This window comes from Macrosteles quadrilineatus, unplaced genomic scaffold (assembly GCF_028750875.1).
Source record: "Macrosteles quadrilineatus isolate MER2022 unplaced genomic scaffold, UCM_ALF_1.0 Scaffold_3__2_contigs__length_128488019, whole genome shotgun sequence".
NCBI lineage: Eukaryota > Metazoa > Arthropoda > Insecta > Hemiptera > Cicadellidae > Macrosteles > Macrosteles quadrilineatus.
Window position 1 is genome coordinate 62,625,242 of NW_026542596.1, and position 27,340 is coordinate 62,652,581.

At 34.6% G+C, this 27,340-nt stretch overlaps 1 protein-coding gene across 2 annotated transcripts in view; it reads right to left on the reverse strand.

The window, feature by feature from the left end:
- LOC128988594 (neuronal membrane glycoprotein M6-a-like) overlaps positions 1 to 7,713 on the reverse strand; it is a 28,783-nt gene extending 21,070 nt beyond the window's left edge. The window contains exons 1-3 of one of the 2 annotated variants that reach the window (XM_054410014.1): positions 7,376 to 7,713; positions 5,269 to 5,514; positions 2,244 to 2,403 (exon numbers count right to left, since the gene is read on the reverse strand). In XM_054410014.1, coding sequence (XP_054265989.1) covers positions 2,244 to 2,403; positions 5,269 to 5,434 — 326 coding nt within the window. In that variant the 5' untranslated portion in view covers positions 5,435 to 5,514; positions 7,376 to 7,713. The remainder of the gene's footprint in view (positions 1 to 2,243; positions 2,404 to 5,268; positions 5,515 to 7,375) is intronic. The other variant, XM_054410015.1, reaches the window with a different exon arrangement.
- Positions 7,714 to 27,340: the final 19,627 nt, after the last annotated feature.

Below are 27,340 nucleotides of genomic sequence, written 5' to 3' on the forward strand. Positions count from 1 at the left end.
TTAATCCTATATTTACATTTTAATTGCTGGTTTAACATACGTAAAGTGACTTTCCCGATTCTTTTATTTGTTTTAGTGTATCAAAACATAAAACAAACCTTAGTACTAGTACTAAGTTTCAAGTTACTAGGTTTCATATGTTTTGATAAGTAGTATTAAACTGTTAAAAATGACGAACTGCTGTACCAGTGTACCATCGGTACACTGCATTTTTCAATGGAAAGTATCGGGGAATATCACTGCTCTAAGTAATTTTATATAGTAAGTAGTTCAAATCATTCGGTATACCTGAAAAAATACTTTATGAAAGTTTAAAAATAATTTTTCAGCTGTTCCTATGAATTTCTCTAACATTTAAATTAATTGAGATTTAATCGCAGCTGGTCCTTCTTTTGTTTTGATTTTAATCCCATGTTATTTAAATGGGCCAAAATCGTACTTTGAGGGCTTGCCAAGGGTTTATGGTTCAACTCACCGACTTGAGACCCTCAAAAGGCACATCTACACGTTAAGGGCTTTCAAACAACATAAAGAACATTAAAATTGAGCCAGTGGTTTGGGCTGTAGGTCCGTCAACATTCAAGGAGAAGGAGAAGGAGGAGAAGGAGAACACGGAAAATTTGTGAATTTTCAAACTAGTTTTTCTTGGCTCAAACACAACAGTTTTTTAAATTCTTTTTTTTATTTTGTTGAGGATGAGTGCCCCTATCCAATAGATGAACAATTATTTTAATAGCTTTTGTTTCTTCAGAGCTATAGACGAGTGAAAAAGCCACTTTGTCACGTCAAGTATATATACACTGCAGCAGCTGTGTACCGCTGGGGGACTTGGCGGGGCGGAACGCTGCCGCGTTCCTTAATACAGCCTAAAGTAGTGGCAGCCTTATCCACCCACTGATATTTCAAAATAACATTACAGTTATAGAACGGAGTCAACAGTCTACATTGCAATGTTGGATGATTCAAATTCATACATGATAATTTTTTTAGTACAGCAAAACCTCATTCATCCACACTAGTCAGATGAATGAAAGTCAGAATTCATTCAAATAGATTTAATTTTGTTCAAGAAAAGGCTCTAGGGCAGGATTTTTAACTATAGACCTATGATAAAGACATGAAATCTTTTGTGCCCTGGGGGACTTTATCAAGTGTAAACAAAGATTGTCAACCATTTTGTTAACTTCCTGTGTCTACACTTGGCAAAGTTCCCCAGTGGATGCAATGTTGTGTTTTTATCTAACCTATGTGTGTTCTATGACCTGAACTTCTTCTAAGGTAAGCTGACTTTTTGTTTATTATACAATAGCCTTGACTTAATACTGTAAAAATAAAGCAGTATCATGTGTGCCTCAACTATACAATGAAAGGCCATTTACAGAAAAAAGGTGGAATTCTGAATAAAAAAGTGAAATACGGAAGCACTGCAAACTAAGCTGCGAAACCGTGCAGTTTACAGTGGTCCATGTGTAAGTTAGCAGTATTACTTTTTACAAACTGCTTGTTTTTTTCTAACAACACTTTTTAATAGAAACAGATAACATGTCTTCATTTTTAATAGAAACAGATAACATGTATTGATTGTTTGGTAGATTGTGAGTCTTTTTTTCCTAGGACGCTAGGCACGAGCCTGGGATTGTTTTTCACATTACTTCAGGCTTGACCTAGGGGTTGCGGCATTATAACTTAGATAAAATCCATTGGTGAATTAGCGGGGATCGAACCCGAGACCTCAGGGACTCCCGCGCTCTGGCTCTAACCACTACGCCAGCTCGCTCCCCAGATTGTGAGTCTAACACATAATAATGTGCAATTTTGCAACACATCAATACACGTTTGTACAAACTTTGATGTTCAAATTGTTTGAAATTTCTGACGAGAATCCAAATCCATGTTAGCCTATATGAGAGGGGTGTTGCGGACATTTCCTATAGTTATAAACAAATGTTCATGACGTTTTGGGATGTGGAATCCAATGACCTCAGGTGATAAACCAAAAATGAAATTCAAACAGAACAGTGATCAGACCTTTTCCGTTAATTCACTACTACTAGTCCACTAGTGGAATGTAGTTAGGTTAGGTTAGGTTTTTCTAACTCTATACTAACCTAAACAAAGTTTAATTCACTACCTACCACTTCTATTTCTAATCTACTGCTCTAAAAACCAGTGGTAGTGAGTTAACTGAAAAGGTCCCAGAGATCTAGATAGTTTAACACACAAACACTAGAATGACTTCTCACCAAGCAAATCTCATATGGAACACTTCGTCGAGCATAAGCTTGCTGAGCGTGATTCCTCGGTGCATGGTGCCGCAGAAAATCCCGACGCCCACCATGCACATGATGGTGGCGATGAGGGTGGCATACGGAATCCTGGTGAGGCAGTCATCCCACCTTTGGCCTGAAACCACCACATAACCATCAATCATCACATAATCTACGTTTGCATCAGGTAGAACTGAGGTACTTATACATAAAATGCTAGTGAAAAAACAGACACCTCTCATAAAACTTAAGGCCTCTACTTTCACTCGGTAAAGAGTAAAGGGAACTTAATTGGGAGAGAATATAATTACTAAATATTTGCTGCAATTTGAGGGACGAGCTTTAATGGGTTTACAAGTGAGGTCAGATAAGAGTACAACATTATCTGTGGCGGGACCGTCAGGTATGATCAGTTGCTGAGTCGTCCAAAGAAGCGAGTGATTTTCCCTGCTACAGTAAAACACTGTAGGGGGTCACAGTCATATCTTGTTAAGGCTACTGTCACCAGAATTTCTAGCTGCGGTTGCATAACTGGTGACCAGTTACAATCACAATAGCTGGAAAAAATTATTTTGTGATTATAATTTGAATCATAGACCTATGCACATATTTTGATTTTTCTTTTCTTTTTCAGGTCACTTTTATCCATGTTTTCAGGTCCTGCCTGAGCTGTTGGAAATAATATAAGACTAAAATACTTATGTAATTCACAAACAATATGTTTATTCAGGACATGTTTCAGTGTTTCTGAATAAACATATAATTTGAACTGTTGTGTAATTTTTGCGGCTAATTCTATAATCTTTCATTATAGGTTCCAAATCATACTGTGATTTAAGCATAAGTTATTTATTGTGTTTCTAATATCGAGTAGTCTACTGAATAAAATATATATACTCTTTTATCAATGAACTAGCTGTACCCACGGGCTTTGCCCCATTTTACTTCATAAGTGAGCTCGTTCGCATGGCTCAATCACGTCCTTTTTGGTTGCAAATTAGCTGTACGGTAGTCATAAATTAAAATAAAATAGTGCTGAACCCTGTTGGTAATCCTTGTAACTTAAATGCTATTCCACATCATAGAACAGAACCAACTTGTTTAATTGAAACAGCTGTTAATATTCATTAATTCCATTTAAATATGAGTACTCATAAGGTTAACATGGGAAACTCCAGAGCCACTGGGGCGGAGCCCGAGAGTCGGATCAGAATAAAAATAGCTTAGTTTTCCTATTTAATGCCTAAAGAATCAGTGTACCAAATTTCAGCCTCCTAGGTAAATGGGAAGTGGGAGAATTAGTGATGAGTGAGTGAGTGAGTGAGTGTGTCAGTGAGGGCTTTGCCTTTTATATATTTAGACTAGCTGTAACCCACGGGCTTTGCCCCGTTTAACTTCTTAATTTTCAAGATTATCTCGTTCGCATGGCTCAATCACGTCCTTGTTGAAGTTTGTTCGCTACGCTCACTCACCTTTAGGTTGGAGCTAGTTCGCTACGCTCACTCACCTTTAGGTTGGAGCTCGTTCGCTGCGCTCACTTGCCTTCAGTTTAGCTCGTTCGCTTCGCTAACTCGCCTCCAGGTTGAAGTTCGTTCGCTACGCTCACTCACCTTTTGGTTGCAAATTAGCTGTTCTCATAAATGTAAAAGAAATAATAGTGCTGCACCCTGTTGGTAATCCTTGTAACTTTAATGCTATTGAACATCATAGAACAGGACCAACTTGTTTAATTGAAACAGCTGTTAAGATTCAATAATTCCATTTCTCATTAGGTTAACATGGGAAACTCCAGAGCCACTGGGGCGGAGCCCGAAAGGATTTTTGAAATAAGAATATGCCTATATGTTAATCGGGAATGTCAGCTATCATCATGCCAAATTTCAGCCCAATCCGACCAGTATTTTTCGCGTTCACTTGTCACAAACATACATCCATACATCCATATATCCATACATCCAAACTTTCTCATTTATAATATTAGTAGGATATTCAGAAGGGGTGTTTGTCATGGCGACAAAGACACCCAAGGTGTCCAAACCAGGCAAAAATTTCAACCTTTCAGTTGATTTTTTTTAACCATACCAGTAAATAGAGTTTCAAGATGTTATATTCTATTCTCAAAATCGTGTCATTGATTATGGAAATCGGTAAGAATCCATGAACGTTTTTGTATACTTGCATCGACACCTCTGTATATACTGAATATTTCCCATATATAGACATGAAAACCGTTGTAAGTGAGTGTGTAAGGGATAGACTTGTCGTCTAGTGTAGCCAATGCTGTAAGATAACATGGGGAGCGTATTTGTCACCGCAACCACAAAACGTCTCGGACACGTTTATTTTTCTGTTGCCGGTGGTCGCTGGTTGCTCAGTGTGGCCTTAGCCTTTGTTTCAATAAAGTAAAAACATGTGAGTGAAATTCTAGGAATATGTTTCTCAGAATAGTGATATGAACAAGACTAGGCCTACCAACACCCAGTTTTTATTTACAAAGTTTTTTTACAAAATAAAATGTCACAGGCAACGTGCCTGCTTTAGGTTAATGACCTTTTTAGCAAACAAAACCCTTGAATTTTGTTATACAAACCTCGTTGTTAGTGACAATAAATTAAATACCTATTTACAATGGGTTATCACTACCACATCCACAAAATACATGCAACTACCATTCAATAAAAAAAATCAAAAGAGAAAGAGTTTTTTACCACAAATAATGTTCACAAATCTACCAACAAAATACTTACAGTCAAGACCTTAAATTTGTCTCCTTCCAAGAAGTAAAAAACCATTAAAGTCAGATTTATTCTAGAGTTATAACTCATGAGTGTAGTGGGTTTCGTAACAATTTTACTAACTTTGTACAGTGTGCTTCTGAGTTGGCCGAAAAAAAACCCAATAAACTTGTAAATCTTTAGATAGATTTAGAGAAGTACCCTAAGCCCTGTAAGTAAAACAAACCCCCAGTTTTCTTTAAGTTACTGTGTTTTTAATAACTTACCACAGGTTTTAGTATCTTGTATGCGATATGGATAATGTAATGAATGCTCTGAAAATCTTCCAATGCTTTCATGAGAATAGCCATATCTAGGTTGACGCAAAGGAGAAGTGGCTGATGGTTCCATTTCCACTTCTTCCAAAGAACTTGATCTTCTTGATCTACCCATGAATAATTATTGATGTCCGAAAATTATAAGTTCCGAAGACACTCACATGAAGTTATGTAGAAAGTTCCTCATATTTCATTCTAAATAAAAAATTAAATTCAGGTTTAGATTAACAAAGAGGTTTACGTTTGGAAGAAAAGTAGTATGATAAGTGTTAAGGATGATGTTAAGTAAAGGGTCCTCAATCTAATCCATTTTGAAATAAGCACATGTTATCTTTAAAGGCAAATTTAATTGATAAATGATACAGCATTGAATGCACATTGGACAGGTACAATTCGGATCCCCTACTCCATCAGAAGAGTTTTTGATTAGTTCTGTGAAAAGTGTTTTATCATTAACTGTGGATCGCAAACAAATCATATCATCAAAAAGAATCATTAAATCATTAATATTTTACTGGCCTGGAAAAATCAAAATGTGACAGTGTCCACTGGGTTCATCAAATTAATCAGGAACATGAGGAAATGGGCATTTTTTACATTGTTTCAGAACTTTAGAACGACTAGCAAAAGTTTTTAAAGTATTTCCCCGTGTCAACAAGTGAAATTAAAATTTCAGGGTCACTGCACAAAAGTAAAAAAAAACTTTAATTTAGCCTCCTTACCTAGGTACTGTAGGCCTACAGAAATTACAAAAATTTAGATCAGGGATAGGCCTATTGAAATGTTCAATTTAAATTCAAACTCTTTTGATTGGTTCGTATAATAAGAAAAGTAGTGTGTTAAAATAAGCGGAGACTGAATGGAAAGGCAATTCATATTAGGAGAAATAACTATCCTAACACCTTTTGAAGTTATATGATTGAAGATACATTAGACTGAGCTTAAAGCAGCAATTTATTAATTTGACAGCTTTGCTATAGGCTATTTCCCCACCAATTTAACAGCATAGCTTAAACCCCAAAGGTCGCTTGGATAATTAATTTACTAAAGGAACGAAACAAGTTTTAAAAAACTAAGATGGCTAAGACTAAGATGGATAACTTAAGACAGATATAAAATGTATTCATACATAAGTTTAGATTTAAGTAGGCTAACTGTAATAATACAATACAAAAAACATTCAGGAACCTACGGGTAATTAGGCCTAGGGCCTACTAGGTTATTAAACACTTAAAAACAACTGTAGGCTACTACCAATATTATATAGCCTACTACCAATTATTATTATAACCATCAATCAAACCATATAGTTTACTCACTACTCTATGCTCTAAAAAAAAGTCTGTGAAAATAGCATAGACCTAGCCTACTGTACTTGCCTGTGTTTCAAACGATAGACAAATATTGGTTTTTGGTTATCAATTTAAATCGATACATTTATGTTCGATAGAACAATGAAGTCGGATATCATAGTTAACAGACCTACACCACACCTATCACTAAGTTAGGTTTATTTCTAGTTCGCTTCGCGGAGTCGGATTTAAACATTTTTCCATTTCCCCTCTGTGAAATACCTCTTATTACTAGCATAGCTAGGTTTTAAATTTGGATCTACCGATACAACGTAGTCAGTTAGGCATATGGGGCTTAGATATGCATATATATTAAGTTATAGGCTCAGATAGGCCTTAAGCTAAACCACTTTTAACTCATTAGCAAACCACAAAGACATCCCATTTTTGGAGAGCATTACGATTATTTTACTGTGTTTGAAAACTAGCTTAGTGTACCTATATAAAAGTATAGGTCTAGGTCTACTGGTGTAACTTGTCCGCTAAACCTTATCAATTGTATAGAAAGAAATAGTTAGGCCTATCCTTGTGTAGTGAAAAAGCAATGAGTGCAATAAAAATAAGCAAAAATTACTATGTTTTTATTTACATCAGTTAATAGCATTGGATGATTAAAAAAAGCACACACAGCCTACATAAAGCTTGGGATGCAGTGCATAAGCAACATGCTGAAGCTAGCGTTTTAGCCTAAAATTCCTACTTACCCATATTGAACTAGTTTATTTGAAGCACCAGAAAACTTGGTATGTTTCTGATTATTATGATGAAATAAATTGAATTCAATGATTCAAATTCGATTCCAAGAGGGCATCGCGAATCATCCTGGATTGCTAACAAAGAAAAGGTGGATGAATAGAAGATTCCACCAGGATAGAAGGGCAAGACAATTCAATTATTACAATATAAGCTAATAAAAATCACAACACGATCAACTTAAATCAAACAATACAAGTGCGTGATTAAATTAAGCAAAAATATTTTAACCCAAATTAAACAAATTAACAACTGGAACTGACAGAAGAAGACGACAGTGACGTCTCGATCTGTAAGTAAAGTGTAAACATTTAAGGATTTAAGCCTCTGAGATTTCATTTCTATGCCAAGCCCAACTTGTATGACGGAAGTGTACACGGCGTGGCATACTATATATAAAGCACGTAACAAATTTAGGAATGTAATAAATAATTACCTTCTTTCTCTGAAATGGTTACAATTTTGGCATCATTGACTTTAAATGGTCAAAGTATAAGTGTAAATTTATGTAAAGTGTAAGTATTAATTTGTCTGACATGGTCGACAAATTAATACTAAAACATAAAAACAAAAATAAAGCTCGAACCACGATTCCAGGAAAAATTGTTTATGCTTCAACAGAATATGGCACTAGTCTTTAAAAAATGAACAACACTTTAAAAAATGAGCCGTCAAGAAACAATGTTAAGTTATCTTTTAGGACCTCTAACAAATTATCATCCATCCTAAAAGAAAAAAAGAAAACCCTCTTCTGACAAAACTGAGCTAACAGGTGTTTACAAAATTAATTGTAACACCTGTCCTAGTTTTTATATAGGTCAAACTGCGCGCTCTTTCAAAGCCCGTTTCAAAGAACACCTTCCGAAGAAATCCACCCAGAAAAATAATTCTGCGTTTGCTGAGCACCTAATAACGAACAACCATTCATATACATCAATAGAAAATAATTTAGAAATTTTACAAATTCACAGAACTAAAGGCAAACACTTAAACGTAATAGAAGAATTTGAGATCTACAAAGCTGCAAGAAAAATCCCCAACACATTTTGAACGAAAAAACATCTTTTGAAAGCAATTTATTATATGAAACAGCAGTCGGCATTGAAAGAATTATAACAACATGGAAAGGACCTGATAAGAGCTGGAAGAAGGGGAGGGGGATGACAGATGGACAAGCCGGCAGCACAGAAAACGTACTAGGTACTTTTTCTGTGACGGCAGTGACGACAGTCTGGACTTGTAACTCAATGTGCACATACCGTCCGCCGCGAAGTCAATTTGTGGCCACACGTGTTTTTGTAAAAATGTGTTTAAGTGTTAGTGGGTACTTTCCTGTTAAAGGGAACATTCATTATTATCGATGATTTTTTCTCGATGTATCGATGTTTTTGTTTTCCGATCCATTACAAATTGACAACATAACTAACTGATCTTGTTTAGGCCAAAATAGTCTAAGAAATGAAACTGTTTCTAAGCTAACCTAACATAACCAACCAAACTTGCTGTACCATTTAAAAATTCCGTTTGGGTTTGAATATAAAAGGCAAGTTATAAACACGGAATTTTTAAATGTTACAGCATGTTTGGTTATTTTTTTAGAACAGTTTCATTTCATTAATGTTTGTTGATACTAAACAATATTTTTCGTAGTTGTCAGCTGATATGTTTCAATTTGTTAATATCGATATATCGAGGAAAAAATCAACTACATTTGATCGGCCTAAGTCCCCTTCAGAGCCCAGGGCCTCGGGGCTCTGCCCCCCTGTCCCACCCTCTACCCGGCCCAGCATTCAGTCGTCCAGTGGTCCAGTTCAAATTCAGTCAAATTATTAATTGGTTCTATAGTCTGTGGTAGTGGTAGCACTTAAACTTAAGCAATATCATAAAAGTGTATCTTATTTTTGTTAAATTTAAATGCATACTTTTACGTTTTACATTACAGAGTTGTTACTATTTCTGTGATCAAATGTCTATGGCTTTTAATACAAATGTTTTTCGAAAATTATAACACGTCTTTTTACTATATTGTTTTAAGTATTAAACCGGATTAACCACAGCCAAGCAAGGCTCAATACAAACTGAATTAAGTAATCAAGTACAATGTGCAATAGTATGTTATTAAAATTATATGAGAACCTACTGACATTATGGTTCTTGTTGTTGTTCTAATTAAAATTTACATCAATGCTAGCAGTCTAGCCAAATTCACGTGACATTACATTTTTATAGCTGTTGTTAATTACTTCAAATTCATAATACCGTGCCATAAACACATTGGCACGAATGTCGTCCGTGTCATTACAATCATAAGAAATATTTATCTTAGCATCTCAATGCGTTTATGTATCATACGAAAGTTAAACATTTAAATAATATTGTTTTGAAACATACCAGTTCTAGTAGTAGGCCTATCATTGACTATATATGGTAGCTGTACCTGTTTATAGTGACTTGAATAATTCAAGGGATCGATGTACTACCTATAATTAGTGAGGACAAATGCTATCAATAGCGTATGATGCAATAATTCTACATTAGGTACGTCAAGATATTTCAGAATTCAATTTTTCGAATGGAAAACTGTTTGTTTGTATTCTGAATGTTAACATGACTCTTCCATAAATATGTGCTTAACATCTATTGTTCAGTAAACTTCAATATTCTATATTAAATTCTCTATGCTCTTTGTTTACAACTCTTTTCCCAGCAATATGTGTCGTAATTCTATTTATTTCCGGAGTGTGGGAACTGTTTATGATGATTAGATTAAGGTATCTGGAATCCTAAAATGCTATGGGAAGGGAGGGAAACAGGTCCGCTGAGTAGGAAGTGGCTAAGGAAGTAGTAGTAAAGGCGAGCAGTGTGGATTTTGGGAATGGATTTATGTATCTGCAATACTAAGACTACTTTCATAATAAACTAATAAATTTCCCCGAGCAAAGCTCGGTCCCCAGGTACTGTAAATAAATCAGTGTCTTGTTCTCTTGTAACCTTAAAAGTTGTGTCTAATTGTTTCTCTCATATATTCTATATTTCTCATACATAAACATTTTACCTCCTGGTCCTTCAAAATCTTTATCATTACTCTCTATCTAATTTATTCTCTTCTCATCACTATATTAAGAATTATTAATGGTTATAATAATTACCATAATTATGGCCATAAATAATTATTAATGGTAATAATTATTAATCTCATCACTAATTATAATTTTATGCCAGCACTCTCTAAATAATATTTTATTCCCATAATAATACAATTCTCTGTCTCTCAGAACAAATCATGTACTGTACATATATTTCGGTCTCTTGCTATTTTGAAACTCTTGGAAGCCTACAGGATGTAACTGTAATGAACAGTTATTTTATTTTAAAAGTTAAATTCAAAAGCTATTCTGTAACTGTACGGAATCCGGAATGTGTGCGTGACAGACCTGTCTCTTGTTATACGAATTTAAATGTTTTTTTATCGCGTTTCGTGTGTTTGTAAAGTTTGACGACGCCAAATCTGGTGCATATAGTCTACACATCTGATGATGACATTTTGATGCCGAAACGGCTGTAATGGAAACTACAGAGCTGTGATGAGGTAATTATGTTATTAGGCCTAGGCCTATAGTAAAGTCATGAATTCAGCTCAGGGGCAAATCATGTCTATTGATGTTTTAATATTGTGTTGTGTAGATTACCTATTTCTTGAAGTGTGATGGACAATTTAAGCTTGACAAATGACAAGCTGTTAGATAGTTGATTTCCTAAGCTTAGACCACAACATCCCGGGGCCAGATTACAGTAAGGCCAATATCCGACCAGCGGATGTTGACTCAATGACTGTCTCAATCACTACACTCACCTCATCTCCGTGCCACAATAAGTAAGCTTGACAAGCTGTTTGATAGTTGATTTCCTAAGCTTAGACCACAACATCCCGGGGCCAGATTACAGTAAGGCAAATATCCGACCAGCGGATGTTGACTCAATGACTGTCTCAATCACTACACTCCCCTCATCTCCGTGCCACAATAAGTAAGCTTGACAAGCTGTTAGATAGTTGATTTCCTAAGCTTAGACCACAACATCCCGGGGCCAGATTACAGTAAGGCAAATATCCGACCAGCGGATGTTGACTCAATGACTGTCTCAATCACTACACTCCCCTCATCTCCGTGCCACAATAAGTAAGCTTGACAAGCTGTTTGATAGTTGATTTCCTAAGCTTAGACCACAACATCCCGGGGCCAGATTACAGTAAGGCCAATATCAGACCAGCGGATGTTGACTCAATGACTGTCTCAATCACTACACTCACCTCATCTCCGTGCCACAATAAGTAAGCTTGACAAGCTGTTTGATAGTTGATTTCCTAAGCTTAGACCACAACATCCCGGGGCCAGATTACAGTAAGGCCAATATCCGACCAGCGGATGTTGACTCAATGACTGTCTCAATCACTACACTCGCCTCATCTCCGTGCCACAACAAAATATTGTAGAGAAACGGATAATAATTTGTTTTGTCATCAACAACTGGATTAGGGATTTAGGTTTATATTTATTATTTTCCATCCACCAAATTAAAAATATGTTTAATAGCTCAAAAATAATTCTAACTACCCCTACTCATTTTAGTCTCAGTTTTTAAAGCAAAATTAGGTGTGGTAACTTATGTATCCTAGGAGTAATATTTTTTCCCTATCAATCTCTTACCGTACTGAATTTTCTCTTTTTTTATCTGTGTTTAATTTTATTACCAAAACAGTAGTTTTTTAAATACTTATTTATGTCATTCATATAACAGAAGATCATTCTCATGTTAGTGCCAGGGGTTGAAAAAGAAAAACTGTTTATTTATCACATACCCTGAGCAATAACCCTTTAATTTAAATTCACGCATCATTTTCCTGCGACTTACAAAATTCTCCAAGTATTTTTTTTTATAATGTGTATTGAATACATCTATTTAAATCATTTTGTACATTTTAGGCTTTATGAAACTTGTTGTAAGAGTAAGATTTATCGTTGATGTCCACATCACCAAAACATATTCACTACCGGTATTTAAAAATGTAAAGTAGAAAATACAGATTTGAAATTAGACGCCTACCCTTTAACCGTTTGAATTCCCTCTGGTAACCGAGCTCATCAAGCTGTTTGTTTTAATCCATAAAAAACGGAATAAAAAACAGTTTTTTATAAGCGTCAAATAATCTTCATAAAACTTATTTATCTTTGTTTTAGGAGTTAAGAAATCTTTAACTAAATAGGATTTTTAAATTTCTCAAGAGGTTTCAAAATTTTACAGAACCAGATATAATAATGACCTAAACGTTTGCTTGTCTTCGCTAGATGCTTGGGGGTAGCAAGGTTACTCTGCTTGTAATTTAGGATTTCAATATTTTAACGGAAGTAACAAAACACTGATTTCTGTAATAGTTTCACAAGAATTGTGATAAATAGTGTTAAATTAAAACCTGGTGAGAAGGAAACCGCTCTACAAGTATTTCATGCAATGTGGTTATCTATACTATTATAAAGAAGAGGTGGTGTCTGTGTGTGTGTGTGTTTGTATGAGGTAATCTCAAAAACTACTGAACCGACTGGGCTCAAATTGCACACAAATGAAGCTACAGCTCTGAGGATACATATAGAACTATTCCCGCTTCGATATTGTCCTAGGGCTCTGCCCCGTGGGCTTTCAAAAAATTGAGGTGAGAGATTTAAAAGTAAATATTGATTGATGGTATCCATGGCAACAAAGAACAAACCTACAAAGTTTAAAAATGTAAACAAGCAGAACTAACTGTCAAATGAATGTTGATTTCATAATTCCACACAGCTGGTTCAAACATATTAAATACTGCACGAATATTAGAACAGAGAGGGTAAGGATTATAAATTTAAAATAATGATGTCACTAGCCCGAATGTAAACATTATTTGACATTACTTAAATGGAGCTGTCAACTGAGTCTGTTCTAATATTTGTGAAATGCTGTAATAATATTTTACAGGGAATAATTTGTTGTAAAAAAATTATTCATGGATATATATTAAATAATTAAGATTCTATAATCATTGCCCTATCAATCTAGGCTCTTATCCTGAGTTTTATGAGGTTTATTTTTTTTGTGTAAACAGTAATAACCCCCCTGCCGCAGCAAATCTATAGACTGAGCGAATTTCCATATGCCTGATTATAATTTCACTAAAATATTTTATAAAATTACCCTTATTTTCCATATTTATTTCTATTTTCCTATTTTTCGGTGTGGAACTATTGTGATAGTTTTTAGTTTACAGTGCAAACCATGAAATACATTCTTTTATTATACCTTAAAATCTATCTTTGGTTTTGTATCGTAGGTGGCATAAATAAGTAATCACAGTAAGAATTAACAAAAACGTTCTATTATCAAGTTAAGTAGTACAGTTAAATTTTGTTTCTAAATTTGGCATTTGTAAAACCATTTGGCATGTTTCTAAGAACCAACATTGTCTCTTTTGCATACTGACCCCGTTGCAAGGCACGGGTATAGCTGCTAGCAAATACGAATAGTAGCGCTGATTTGCAGTGGCTGTTCAAATGGCGCTACTAATTGCACCAACGGGATTGATTTGTTTAGTATCTAATATGAATTAGAGTTAATCATGTATTACCACAAAGTATTCTTTCTACATAAATTACAATTCCATATTACCCCCACCACAGCAAACCTGCAGCCAAAGCAAATTTCCATTTGTGTGACTTTATTTTCAATTAAATCTAATTCAATAACATTAGGTTTAACGAGTACCTAGGTTTTTGCTGCCTACAGGGAGGGTAACAAAGTGTGATTTTAAGGAACATATCATTCGCTTACTATGAAATAAATAAATTTGCCAAGTTTGATAAAAATCAATCCATAAACAAGCAATATTACAACAGTTTACTTATCCTACTAATATTATAAGTAAGAAAGTTTTGATGTACGGATGTATGGATGGATGGATGGATGTTTGTGACAAGTAAACGCGAAAAATACTAAACCAACAAGGTTGAAATTTAGTATGATGATAGCTGACATTCCCGATTAACATATAGACATATTCTTACCTCAAAAATCCTTTCAGGCTCCACCCCAGTGGCTCTGGCTCTGGAGTTTCTCATGTAAACCTTATGAGTATTCATATTTAAAGAAATTAAAGAATTTTGTCAACCGTTTCAACTTCACAACTTGGTTCTATGATATTAAATAGCATTAAAAAGGTATAAGGCTTACCAACAAGGTGCAGCACTATTATGTTTTTTGCATTTATGACCACAGCTAATTTTAACCAACTAGCAACAAAAAGTTGTGGTACCGTACACATTGAGAACTTAACTTTTTTCATGGTTTAGGTGCAGTGGTAGAAAATTAGGGCTATGGTAGACTGTAGGACACTATAGGATACCGTATAAATTAAAAGACCAAATTTTCTTAAACCGTGTCCTCTCCCATAACTACAATAAGCATTTATACTTATATGCCAGCCCCGTACGAAGGACGGGTACTCTGCTAGTTATTATTAAGTCTTTGTACACATATTATACGAGGAACAGCTGTAAACCTCTTCTGGGAATAGATCGGACGTGTTCCTTGTAAACAAACCGTATGAAACGTTGTTTGCAGGCAGAGCAATTGTTGCCATTGATTTTTATTGCAAAACAAACTGGTTAAAATCGTTTCACAGTCAAATAAAAAGACAAACAGAAATTTCTAAGCTATTTTATCGAAGAAATTAAAGAGACAAATCTGAAATATGAATGGAGGTTTTCTTTAAATATAATACATGGGTCTATCTTCTCTAGGCCTATTATTTTCAACAGACAAAACAGGTTCTTGGTGAGTATAAAAAACTAGTACAGGGCATACATCGGGAACCAACATTACATTAAAGCGTCATAGACAGATTAAATTTAGATAAAGTCTTTAAAAGTTTCCACTAGCTACGTTACATTAAAAATACAATACATCATACCCCGTTGAGAAATACATTCACAGAAGAGTAATTTACATCACTATAAAAAAGGCAAGAAACATCTGATACCATGTCAATTTGTAGCTTTTAAGTATGGAAAATATTAATTTAAATTAATCTCAACCTATAAAGGTTTAAATATTGGACGATTTTCTGTATATAGTGAAGCTTGCTTTTTTTAATGTAGATTGGTATTCTATTTTTTGGGTCATAATGAAACTGGATATTCCCTAGTAAGAAGTAATTATTCACATTAAAACAAAAAATTACCAGTCATTTTCTTTCAAAAAGACATCAACAATAAACCTCACATGCCTTGTAATTGTTGCATATAATAACTATTGGACTATGTTTATTATATTTAGTACTCTTTGACTTCCTTATGAGAATTCAAATGTTTTTGTTTTACATATGGTTTTCTGTTGTTCATTAATTATTCTGTAAATAAGTTTGACCAATTTAGTACATTATAAAAGTTTCTTCCAGTAAAGTATTCTTTTCATTTCATTCTATTTAACTTGTAACAATAGTATTTTATAACAGGTTATGGGCCCAGACACCCTTATATTGTGTGTTACAGGTTTTAAATAGAATAATTTATTGCTTGAGATAAAATCTTTAGTATGGAATTTGTTATGCAGAAAATGGAATTGCTGCATGGAAAGGACAACTGGGATGATTGGAAATATCTCATGCAAATTAGGCTTAAAGGAATCCCAGATGCATACGAAGCCATTTCTGGTAAAATGGAATTGCCAGAGAAACCTAAAGATGAAACACAAGCTGCAGAAATGAAAGAATACAAAATGAAGATGGATAAGTATAACAAAACACAGTCAGAAGTAATGTTTATGTTAGCATCTTCATTAAGTAAGGAAGTAAGAGCTCAGGTAAGAAACCTAGAAAAACCAGATGAGGTTTGGAAGGAGCTGCATAATCTATTTGCGGAAATAGAGGAAAATAAAGCCTATGATATATGCTCTCTGTTCTTCACCTACAAATGGGATCAACACTTGGATATGGCTGGGAACCTATCTGCAATCAAGTCATTATGGGTAAAGCTTCAAGAAGAAATTAAGAAAATTCAAGACAAGAAAGAAGATAGTTTACCTCAGATATTGTTGATTTGCAAGATTTTTGAAATCCTACCAGCAGAATATTCCAACTTTCAGACAACATGGTTAATGATTCACAAGGATAAAGCAAGAAACCTTGACAATCTTACAAATTGGCTGTGTACAGAAGCAAGAAAGTTTACTTCAAAGGAAAAAGAGAAAGAAGATACAGCTTTAATGGCAGTCAATAGATCTAATGAAGCCAAAGGTAACTTAGTAGGTCTACAGAAAAACAGCAAGAACAATGATAAAAAGAAAAAGTTTCCATGTCACTATTGTCACAAGAAAGGACATTGGTTGCAAGAGTGTCAGAAATGGATAGCGGATGGAAAACCTGAAAGAAAACATGAAAAGAAAAGCTTGGAAAAAGAATCCAAACAAGCAGCACTAACCATATTAAGCAATTGTGTTTTTCAAACCCAGAATACTACCGCATCACATGATTGGTACGTGGACAGTGGTGCTACCAACCATGTTACGCATTGTAGGGAAATGTTTACTGACTTTGAACAATTTGAGTTACCTCATGCAGTTACAATGGCAAATGGACAACAGACAAGTGCTATTGGTAGAGGAACAATTTGCATGGAAGCAAATTTGGATGGTATTTGGAATTCAGTAAAACTAACCAATGTATGGTATGTACCTGGTATTTTCGCAAACCTATTTTCAGTAACCGCTGCTCAAGATTTAAATGTAAATAGTAAATTTGTATCGACATCCAAGGATTGCACTTTGTTTGATAGAAATGGTAAACCACTCATCAAAGGACATCGAAGTCAAGGCGGAAGCTTGTTTAAATTAGCAGTAAGAAAATCAGTAGACCTCATGGCTGTTATGGAAGGAGTTCCAATTGTTAATCAGTTGCAGTTACTTCATGAACGACTAGGACATCAAAGCAAAACTCATGTACAAGAGTTTGCAAGAAGAGAACTGAACCTTAATCTCAAGCTTGACAATGAGGTATGTGAAGGATGTGCTTATGGGAAAATGCACAGGACACAATTCAGAAGCAGAGATGAACACAGAGCTTCAGTACCTGGTGAAATCGTTCACTCTGATGTTTGTGGACCTTTCTTTGAGTCGATTGGAGGTTCAAAGTACTTTGTATTGTTCAAGGATGACTTTACTCGCTACCGCAGTGTTTATTTTATGAAGACAAAATCTCAAGTTGTAGAGAAGCTAAAGCAGTTTCTTGCAGAAGTCAAAGTCACAGGCCATGTAATATGTAAGTTGAGATGTGATGGAGGAGGTGAATTCGACAATGAAAGTATTAGACAAGTCCTTCAAGTGAATGGAATACAACAGTTGATCACAATGCCATACACACCACAACAGAATGGATCTGCAGAGAGAGAAAATCGGACCATAGTTGAATGTGCAAGGTCAATGATGCATGCTCACGGTGATCTGCCTCAAGGCTTGTGGGCTGAATTGATAAACACTGCAGCCTATATTTTGAACAGAACTGCTAAGTCATCAGTTGCCGGAAAGACTCCATATGAATCATGGTTTGGAAAAAGACCTGCGATAAAACATTTACGGGTTATCGGGACAGATTGTTTTGTCCATGTTCCAAAGCAAAGAAGACGTAAGTTTGACAAGAAAGCGATGAAATGCAAACTTATTGGATATGATGGTAATGATGGATATCGTCTCTGGAATTCACGGAAATGTACTGTCATTCGCTCCAGGGATGTAAAATTTTTGAAAGAGCCTATTAGTGAATCCATAGTAAATAGGCCTATATCTTCAGAAGAAAAAGTCCCTGATGAAGCAAAAGATGAGAACTGTTCAGCCCCTGTAGTAGAAAATGTCCCCATTCTCTTTCCTGAAGATGAATCGGAAGAAGATAAATTGACAGACGAGGAAGCAGAACAACATGAAGAAAACGTTGTGCAAACTCGCCAACTCCGAGATAGAGCTATGGTAAGGCAGCCCATTCGTTTTGAAGATTTTGTGATGAGTGCTGTTATCAGGAACACACATTATGAACCTAATACATACATGGAGGCATCGAACTGTGAAGATCATCTGCAATGGCAAAAAGCAATGGAAGATGAGATTAACTCACTTCACATGAATGAAGTGTGGACACTTACTGAACTACCCAAAGGTCACAAAGCCATACCTTGTAAATGGGTATACAAAGTAAAAACAAATGCCGATGGATCCATAGAGAGATACAAAGCCCGTCTAGTAGTCAAGGGATTTGCACAGAAGAAAGGAATTGATTATAATCAAACCTTTAGTCCAGTAGCAAAAATGCCAACAATCAGAAGTGTTATCGCAGTAGCTGCTAATGAAGGCATGAAACTTACACAATTTGATGTGTCTAATGCCTTTTTGTACGGCAAAATAAATGAAGAAATTTATATGCATCAACCGGAAGGATTCAGTGATAACAGTAATCACGTCTGCAAGCTTAATAGAAGTTTGTATGGTTTGAAACAAGCACCAAGATGCATATATTGGACGAGCATATATTGCAACAGCTGGAACGAGAGAGTTGGAATGGTCCTAACAAAACTGGGACTGAAAAAGAGTGATGATGATCCATGTCTTTTTATCCGTAACAACAATGGACATAAGTTAATCGTTGTTCTATATGTTGATGATGGACTCATTGCTTCAACTCATGATGAAGACTTAAATTCATTCCTAGTAGAATTGAAAAAAGAATTTAAAATCAAGTCAAAACCAGCAGATTATTTTTTAGGATTGGAGATTTCCAAATCTGGTGAAAATATCAAATTAAGTCAAGGAGGATATGTTTCAAGAATTTTGGAAAGATTCAACATGGAAAACTGCAGATCAGCACCAACACCTATAGTAAAATCTGAACAGGAAGACAAAAGAACAGATGAGACGTCTTTTCCGTATCGAGAAGCTGTTGGAGCTCTTATGTACCTCATGGTTAGTACCAGACCGGACATAGCGTACGCAGTGAGTGTCGTCTCCAGAAGCCTAGAAAATCCTACAATAAATGATTGGTGTCGAGTGAAGAGAATACTCAGATATCTTCAGGGTACTAAAGATTGTGGAATCGTGTACAAGAAGCACATTGGAAGTGGCGTTCTTAATTGCTACAGTGATTCAGACTTTGGTGGTGACCATGAAACCAGGAGATCGACAACAGGACTACTGACTCTGTACGCAGGTGGAGCGATATCATGGATCAGCCAACGACAGCCTTCTGTTCAACTTTCCACTACGGGAGCAGAGATAGTAGCTGCGAGTGAGGCGGCCAGGGATGCAATTTGGTTAAAGCGATTACTAAGTTCATTAACTGAACTTAAAAGTACACCTGTGATCTTCGTAGACAATGAAGCTGCTATATGTCTAGCACAGAATCCAGAGCATCACAGAAGAACGAAACACATTGAAATAAAACACTTTTTCATTCGAGAACAAGTGACAGCAGGAAACCTTGAAGTGAAGAAAATTGACACAAGTGAACAACTAGCTGATTTGTTTACAAAACCTCTTCTTGGACCAAGATTGAAGGTTTTAAGACAGAAAATTGGACTGGCTTAACGTTCCTATGAAGTCTCTAAGGAAGCCTTGAGTAGGGGGAGTGTTGCATATAATAACTATTGGACTATGTTTATTATATTTAGTACTCTTTGACTTCCTTATGAGAATTCAAATGTTTTTGTTTTACATATGGTTTTCTGTTGTTCATTAATTATTCTGTAAATAAGTTTGACCAATTTAGTACATTATAAAAGTTTCTTCCAGTAAAGTATTCTTTTCATTTCATTCTATTTAACTTGTAACAATAGTATTTTATAACAGTAATAGATAAAGGTAAATGAACTTAGAGACAGAGAAAATCTAATCAGGCTCAACTGTCCCCAAGGTGAACAGATAATACTATTATGTGGAGTGAATGTTAATACCATCCTATTTTTAATTAATTTTCAGTGACATTCTTAGGTTTCATAGATAATAGATGGATGTTTTTTTCATGCTTTCTTTCAGAAACTTGGGAATATGACGACTTTCTGTCTATTCTCTACCTGTTGAAATCAGATTAATTTCTGAAATCGCCGATTTCTATACAGGGCTAAAAGAAAATCAATCAATTGTTGACTAGGTTTGCGATTGAGGACTTTTATGTTTATATACATATTGTTCTGTCATCTAATGTCTTTACCCTTAATGTAGTCAGCTAAATGGCGACAGTACCTATTGTTGTTCAACATTATTAGACCATTAAATCATCTCCGTCTCCATAACGTATTATGATATGAACAACACCCCGCGTGGCTATTAATTAACAGCTGTGTCTAAGGAATATGTTGGCCTTAGCCACTAACAAGACTACAAGATCGCGCCACTCATCCTACACTCATCTCCATTCATACTTAGCTTAAAATACCTACTTTATATGGTCACCATTTCATTGAAAAGTATTAAAGTATGACAACAGGAAATATGCATGGGCGACTTTATCATTAAACCTATAACTAACATACTTGGTTTTATTTGGTTGTTTCCCAGCCTACCAAATAAGTACATTACAAAAACTCTCAACCAAACCAAATTCCCTACACTAACAATTTAGACCCTACCTGGCTGGATTTTATACTAAAATATTCCTTTAAAATCGGCAGATTTATTTTCTATTTAAATAACATTATTTTAATGAGTACTGTACTTGTTTGCTGATACAGGGAAGATAATGAGTTGAGTTTTTTATAGATTTATATGAAATAAATCTATAAAAAGCTTAGTATGAAATAAACAAAATTTCCAAATTTGATTGAAATACAGTATATTCATAAACAAGCACACTACAACAGTTTATTTACTATCCATAAGAATAACATGGGAAGATGGGTTATAAAAACTTTCAGAAGATGCGTTTAGTTCTACCTTTAATTTATTCAACTCAGGTTGAGCAACTCAAAATTTCCCGTCCGGAATTTTACCCTCTAGGCTGTGACGTCAGTTTTGCTCAGTGGGTAAAATTCCGCTACACCATAATATTCTGTTGTAATTTGAATACTCAAAGAAAGAGAATAACTTGTGTAATGAGATGGTTGACGAAATACAACTTCTTTGATATTGAAATGTTTGTTGAGTTAACATTTGAATTTTAAAGTGCAATAGAAATACAGTATTTCTTGGTTATTATTTTTCTGTATTAAAACAACAATATTTGTTCGATATAAAATAATAAGTTAAATAATTTGAACTATGACGTATTTGACGCATTCAAAATCTTCAATTGAAATAATTCATGTTTGCGAAAATGAGGGTGTCAGGAATTAATTTTACTCCATTCATTGAACTGTTCATAATCCATGCTTTTACTTTTGTAGAGAAAATGTTTTCTTTTTATAAAAAAAAAACTTATTAAAAATACAGTAACCAGTTTTGAAAATTAACAAACCCCCAGTGTATCGCTAATGTTCTGTTGTGGTTCAGAGTTTATCCTTTGTATGTTTGTTCTACAACCACAACATTCGCTCATATACGACAACCTTGTGTAGCTTGCCAAGGTTACAGAATCTGTTTATGGCTTAACCTTGCATTGTTTAACACTTCAAAAACGTCAGTCAGTACACCATAATAAGCAGAGTGTATATTAAATGGTTTATTATTAATGGTGTAAAAGTATGGTTTATTTCTAATAAGCACGTTTCCTATAATATCAATTTTTAACTGTCTTGTTCCTGATATTCTATTCAATGTTGAATTCGTTATTGTTGCACAGTTGGTATACCATGCCATAATAATTTATGGTACACATTAGCCAACACAGGAGTTAATCTTTGGTTAAAATGCTGAGAAACTGATTCAAGAAAAAAACTGATTGCTCATCATGGACCAGTGAATTGGCCCCCCTAGGTCACCCGACCTGACCCATATGGATTACTTCTTAATGGGGTCAGAAGTTTATGGAACCAAGCCTCATACAAGAGAAGAGTTGGTAAATATATTCGCACCGTAGCAGAAACATAAAAAGTAATCCTATCATGATAAGAACGTCTACATTATTACTGTTGAAACGTTCTAGACTGAGTCGGCCTCAAAAACTTTATACTGTAAGTTAAAAGTAATTTACATTAAGACAAAACACACGTCATTATTTTGTAATGTTCATCATTTATAGGCAAATGAATAAGAGATCTTTCCATAGTTACTGTTTTTCAGTTTTAATATGCAGAAATTTAAGATTTATTAAATTATATCCTAAAATAATATAACCATCTGAAATTCTCTGAGAGTTAAACCTTCTGGTTTGAAATTTAACACTAAAGTACACAGCAAAAAATCCAATCCTATCTAAAACAAGCGCGTGTACGGACAAACTTTTCGTCCGAGGATTTTTTTTTTGTTTTGTTATTATGGGTTATTTGGCCACGAGAAATCGATTGAACTTGGTCCCAAGGCTGGGAAAATCCAGTTTCCGCCCTACAGCTCTTTAAAGTACCCATGTTATCGTCTATACCTTTTTGTAGCTACAGTTAATAAAACAGCTGATACAGGTAAATTGTATAGCAATCCATGTACATATTAAACCTGTATTACAATTTTTTTTGTATCATATAAAGTTTGTTAACATTGATAAACGTACATAATAAATATCTTTAATTTAAAAAAATAACTTACCTATCTGATACATTTAATGTTTAATTCAATCCGAGCAAAACTTGGTCTCCTGATACTAAGCTTTAAAATTGTATGGTTCAGAAAAAAGAAAAGAAAAGAAGAGAACCAAATCAATTAATCGTTTAGCAGCGGCCCCTAACTCTTAAATGAAGGCTAAAAGCTTTTAACAAAGTTAGTTGGCTGACCAATTATTGTCCGGGTAATCGGATATTCAACAAGTTTTACCTCTGCGATATTTAGAAATTGAATTATTTTATAGAAACGAAAGAAATTATAAGTAAAATAGAATTTTTTATCGAGTTTCTATAGGGCATTTCAGAACAGTTATTTAATATCAGAAAATTCATAATTTTGAACAAAATATGTATTTGGAAACGGATACATCTTGGATATGTATTGTATTGTTGTTATGACAATTTAAATGCACAATTTTAACGCACCTTTTTTACTTAGAAGTTGATTTTTAGTTTTCTATACAACCATTCAGTGATGTGTAGAGACAATAAATATCCAGCATTAATATAAACAACCAAATATGAAAGTGGGCGGTTTTGTAGGTCTAGACTGTAAACGTGAACAATGTTAAATCTTCACAGGTTGTTCAGTAAATTGCAAATGTAACATAAAATGTAATACCTGAAAAATAGTCATTCATCAAACAGTTTTATATTTCTATTTTGTTAATTCTATTACAAGTTTTCTCAATTTTAATTTTGTAGTTAAAAATGATTAGTTTGTGAGAGGGAAGCCTACGTTTGGTACACTGTGACTAAATGAGGCTGCTTTAACGGAAAGCTACAAAGTAATTCACTGGTCGAGAATTCATTAAGTAAAGCTTCTAATTACTACGGTTGGTCCTTAGTTCTCGATATCCTTTAATCCCTTCAAATATTGATACTTAGACTCAGTTGATGAATACTTTGTCCAATGTGACCAAATAGACGACTCATTTTGTGCAAGTTATATAGTACGTTGTGGTTGTGGTATGTCCTTTTTGTACGAATTAAATTAAATAATCATGCTTTACTGCCATACAAAAGTAACCTGCTTGGCTTGCACTCATTTTAATGTCACATTTTGTACAGAGCAATTGTAGGATGTGTGAATAGTTTTGAATCTTATACAAATTTGTTGAGTTCAAATAGTATACGTAGGCAATGGATCATTAATATATAAGTGTTAATTAATATATAAGTCATTAATATATCATTAATATATAACTGGGACGGGTGGCGTCGTCGTGTAATCCAGCTACTGGGAGGTCACGAATTGTGGATATTTATAGGAATGCACTGTGGATGCGATGCTCCCTGGTGTGGATTAACGTCCGCACTAGTGAGTACTACGACTATCCGCAGTACTATCTTGATAATTAGACCAATTCGTAAATTACAAGGAAAATGTGGTTCGGATTCCACTATAAACTGTAGGTCCCTTAGTTGCCATTAGCTGTATCGGCTATTAATTAACAGCAGTGTCTAAGGAACATGTCGGCCTTAGTCACTAACAAGACTACAAGATCGCGCCACTCATCCTACACTCATCCTTCACTCATATTTGGGTTAAAATACGCACATAGTGGCGTCCCCATCTTAAATAATTGATAATTGATAATTGATAATTGTTTAAAATCATAAAATTTCTAAATATTTATCTACGACTGTTTTTAGAGAATTTCCCTATAGGGAAGTAGCTATTGCCATAGGTAAGACCTGGTGCCGGGACCAATATACTTTTTCATTTTGATGTCCCTAGAGGCCAAAAACACTCCAAATTTGATGAAATTTGGTTTGAGGGTGTAAGGGGGTTATGAGTTCGCGAACCAGCATTATCGAGCCATGGGAACAGGGCTTTACGGGGGTTTTATGGGATAAAAAGTGGTTTTTCTCATTTTTGACCATCAAAACACAATATTTATCAATTTATCTGTAGAACATTTTAAAGAGCTTAAAAAAAAAATTAGTATACCAAAGTGTTTTTGTACGGTTATTGGTTACAGAGAAAATTAAAGAAATTGCAAATTTAAAAGTACCATGTTATTCTTATGGAGAATATTGTAAAATGTTGTAGTTTGCTTGTTTACTGAAATATTTTGATCAAACTCGGCAAATTTATTTGTTTTATAGTAAGAATAATATTTTACTACAAACAACACTTTATTAGGAACCATGTAGCAGCAAATCTAGGTACTTGTTAAACTTAACGTTAGGAAATGGAGGTTTGCTGCGGTGGGGGTATTTTAAAGTAGCCGTTTCATTTCGGTTCATAGAATTGAAAATGTTCACATAACAGCATTGTTTACTTTCATAACGGCGTAGTTTTACTCAGCATAAGAATTGAGAGAGAAGTAAAATTCTAATGACCTTCAAATAATCAGCTGTTCAGGCCAATTTAATTGTTGAGTGGTGCAAATAGTGTTTGGTAAATATTTCGTTGCATCACTGTCAGGGGCAATGAGAGGTTATAAACGAAAACATTTGACCTCTCTTAGAAGTTATGAGTAGTGATTTTTAGTAATTAAATAAAACACTGTCGTAGGTAAATTAGTGTACGCAACTCGCGTAAATTATAGCTGCGAGAAAACTAATTTTGTCAACAGATTTTCAGTTTTTTTCCCAGAGAATATTTAAACGTATATTTTTACCACTATTTTGTTACACCGGAGTTGGAACAATTGTAAAGACTTTGTTGGCAACGCCTGTGGTTATTTAAGTTAAAAATAAAAATAAAATAAGAGAAATGAAATATATTATGCTAAAACTCGTGTTAAAATAACGTTTGTTTATTGAAACTCAATTTTCCACGATTCACTTAACGAAAACCGGTCATTATTCCCTCCAATTGTAATTACGTCACTGCTATCCAAGTTTCAATTTTCCGCTAATTATTGACGCTTTATTAAACTTAGTTACTCAGTTTTCCACCAACATTGTCAATGACTTTTCACCGAGTTTCAACATTGATCATTAACACACATTGATTAACATTGATTAAACGAGTGTTTTGTCAGAGTCAAGTTATTGCAAAAATAAAGATAAAATAATCCAAATTGTTTTGTTATAGATTTTGTTATTGGTATCATGTACAAGCTTAGAATATTCGTGTTTGGATGGAGTTCATATAAATGCGTGTTGCCAAATAAATAGAATAAGACTTCTGAATTTAGATTTAAGTTTTAGTTATAACGATTTTACATGGTGTATTACTTACCATCAAAGCTTAAAATCCTATATAAAAAGACACCGTTCAGAAAAAAAACAAAAAAAATACAGATTGCATACGAATTACTGCCAGCATAGACAAGCTGATTATTATAATGCATTTTTTATCTTCTCGCCATGTTCATAATATCAGTATGAAACGTATTTTTCCTACAGTCACCCGACAAAGTTGGCTTCCTTGTACTGTTTATAGTACAGAAAGCTGCTAATTGCTGAATATTTATACTTTGCCGTACGGTTTATACTTTGTCGTACGGTTTATACTCTGCCGCACATCAGGATTCCAACGAAACAACACAAAACAGCGTGGTTCTATTATGCACGTAATCCGTGTACGCTTGGGAATAGGTTGGCAACACTTAAATATAATAATACTATGAGCAGCTGATTGACTATTATAACTACGATTTAACCTGTCATTTCGTGTTTATAGTTTCGGTATTTCTGAACTTTCTAGATTTTTCTTTTAAACGTTTTTAAAACATTCCTACGATCTTAATAAACAAGAAAATACCTTTAAAGCATTTTTTTAGGCGCGCAAACCACTTCAAATTACAAAAACATACGGAACTATATTCCCAAAACGCGGAGCACATTTCTTGCCGAGGAAAAATAGCGGAGTGATACGGACCGGGTACTACTTTCTCTAGGGCACCTGTTTGTGTTGCCAGCTGAACATAAAAACGTGTTGTATAGTGTTCGAAAGACTAATTATTTATATGCTTTATAGTGACTGTAGGAAAAATATAATGTGTAACACGAGTGCAAAAGGCCTTTGCTGCACTCGAGATCATTCCGCACTCGCCTGCGGCTCGTGCGTTAACATTGCTCTCGTGTGCAGCAAAATGCCACTTTGCCCACTAGTTACACAAATAACTATTTCCTGTGGTGTTTTAAAAATGCCTGCTGTATTTTAAACCGTTATTTTGACAGCTGAAACCGATTATTGTAAATAATATC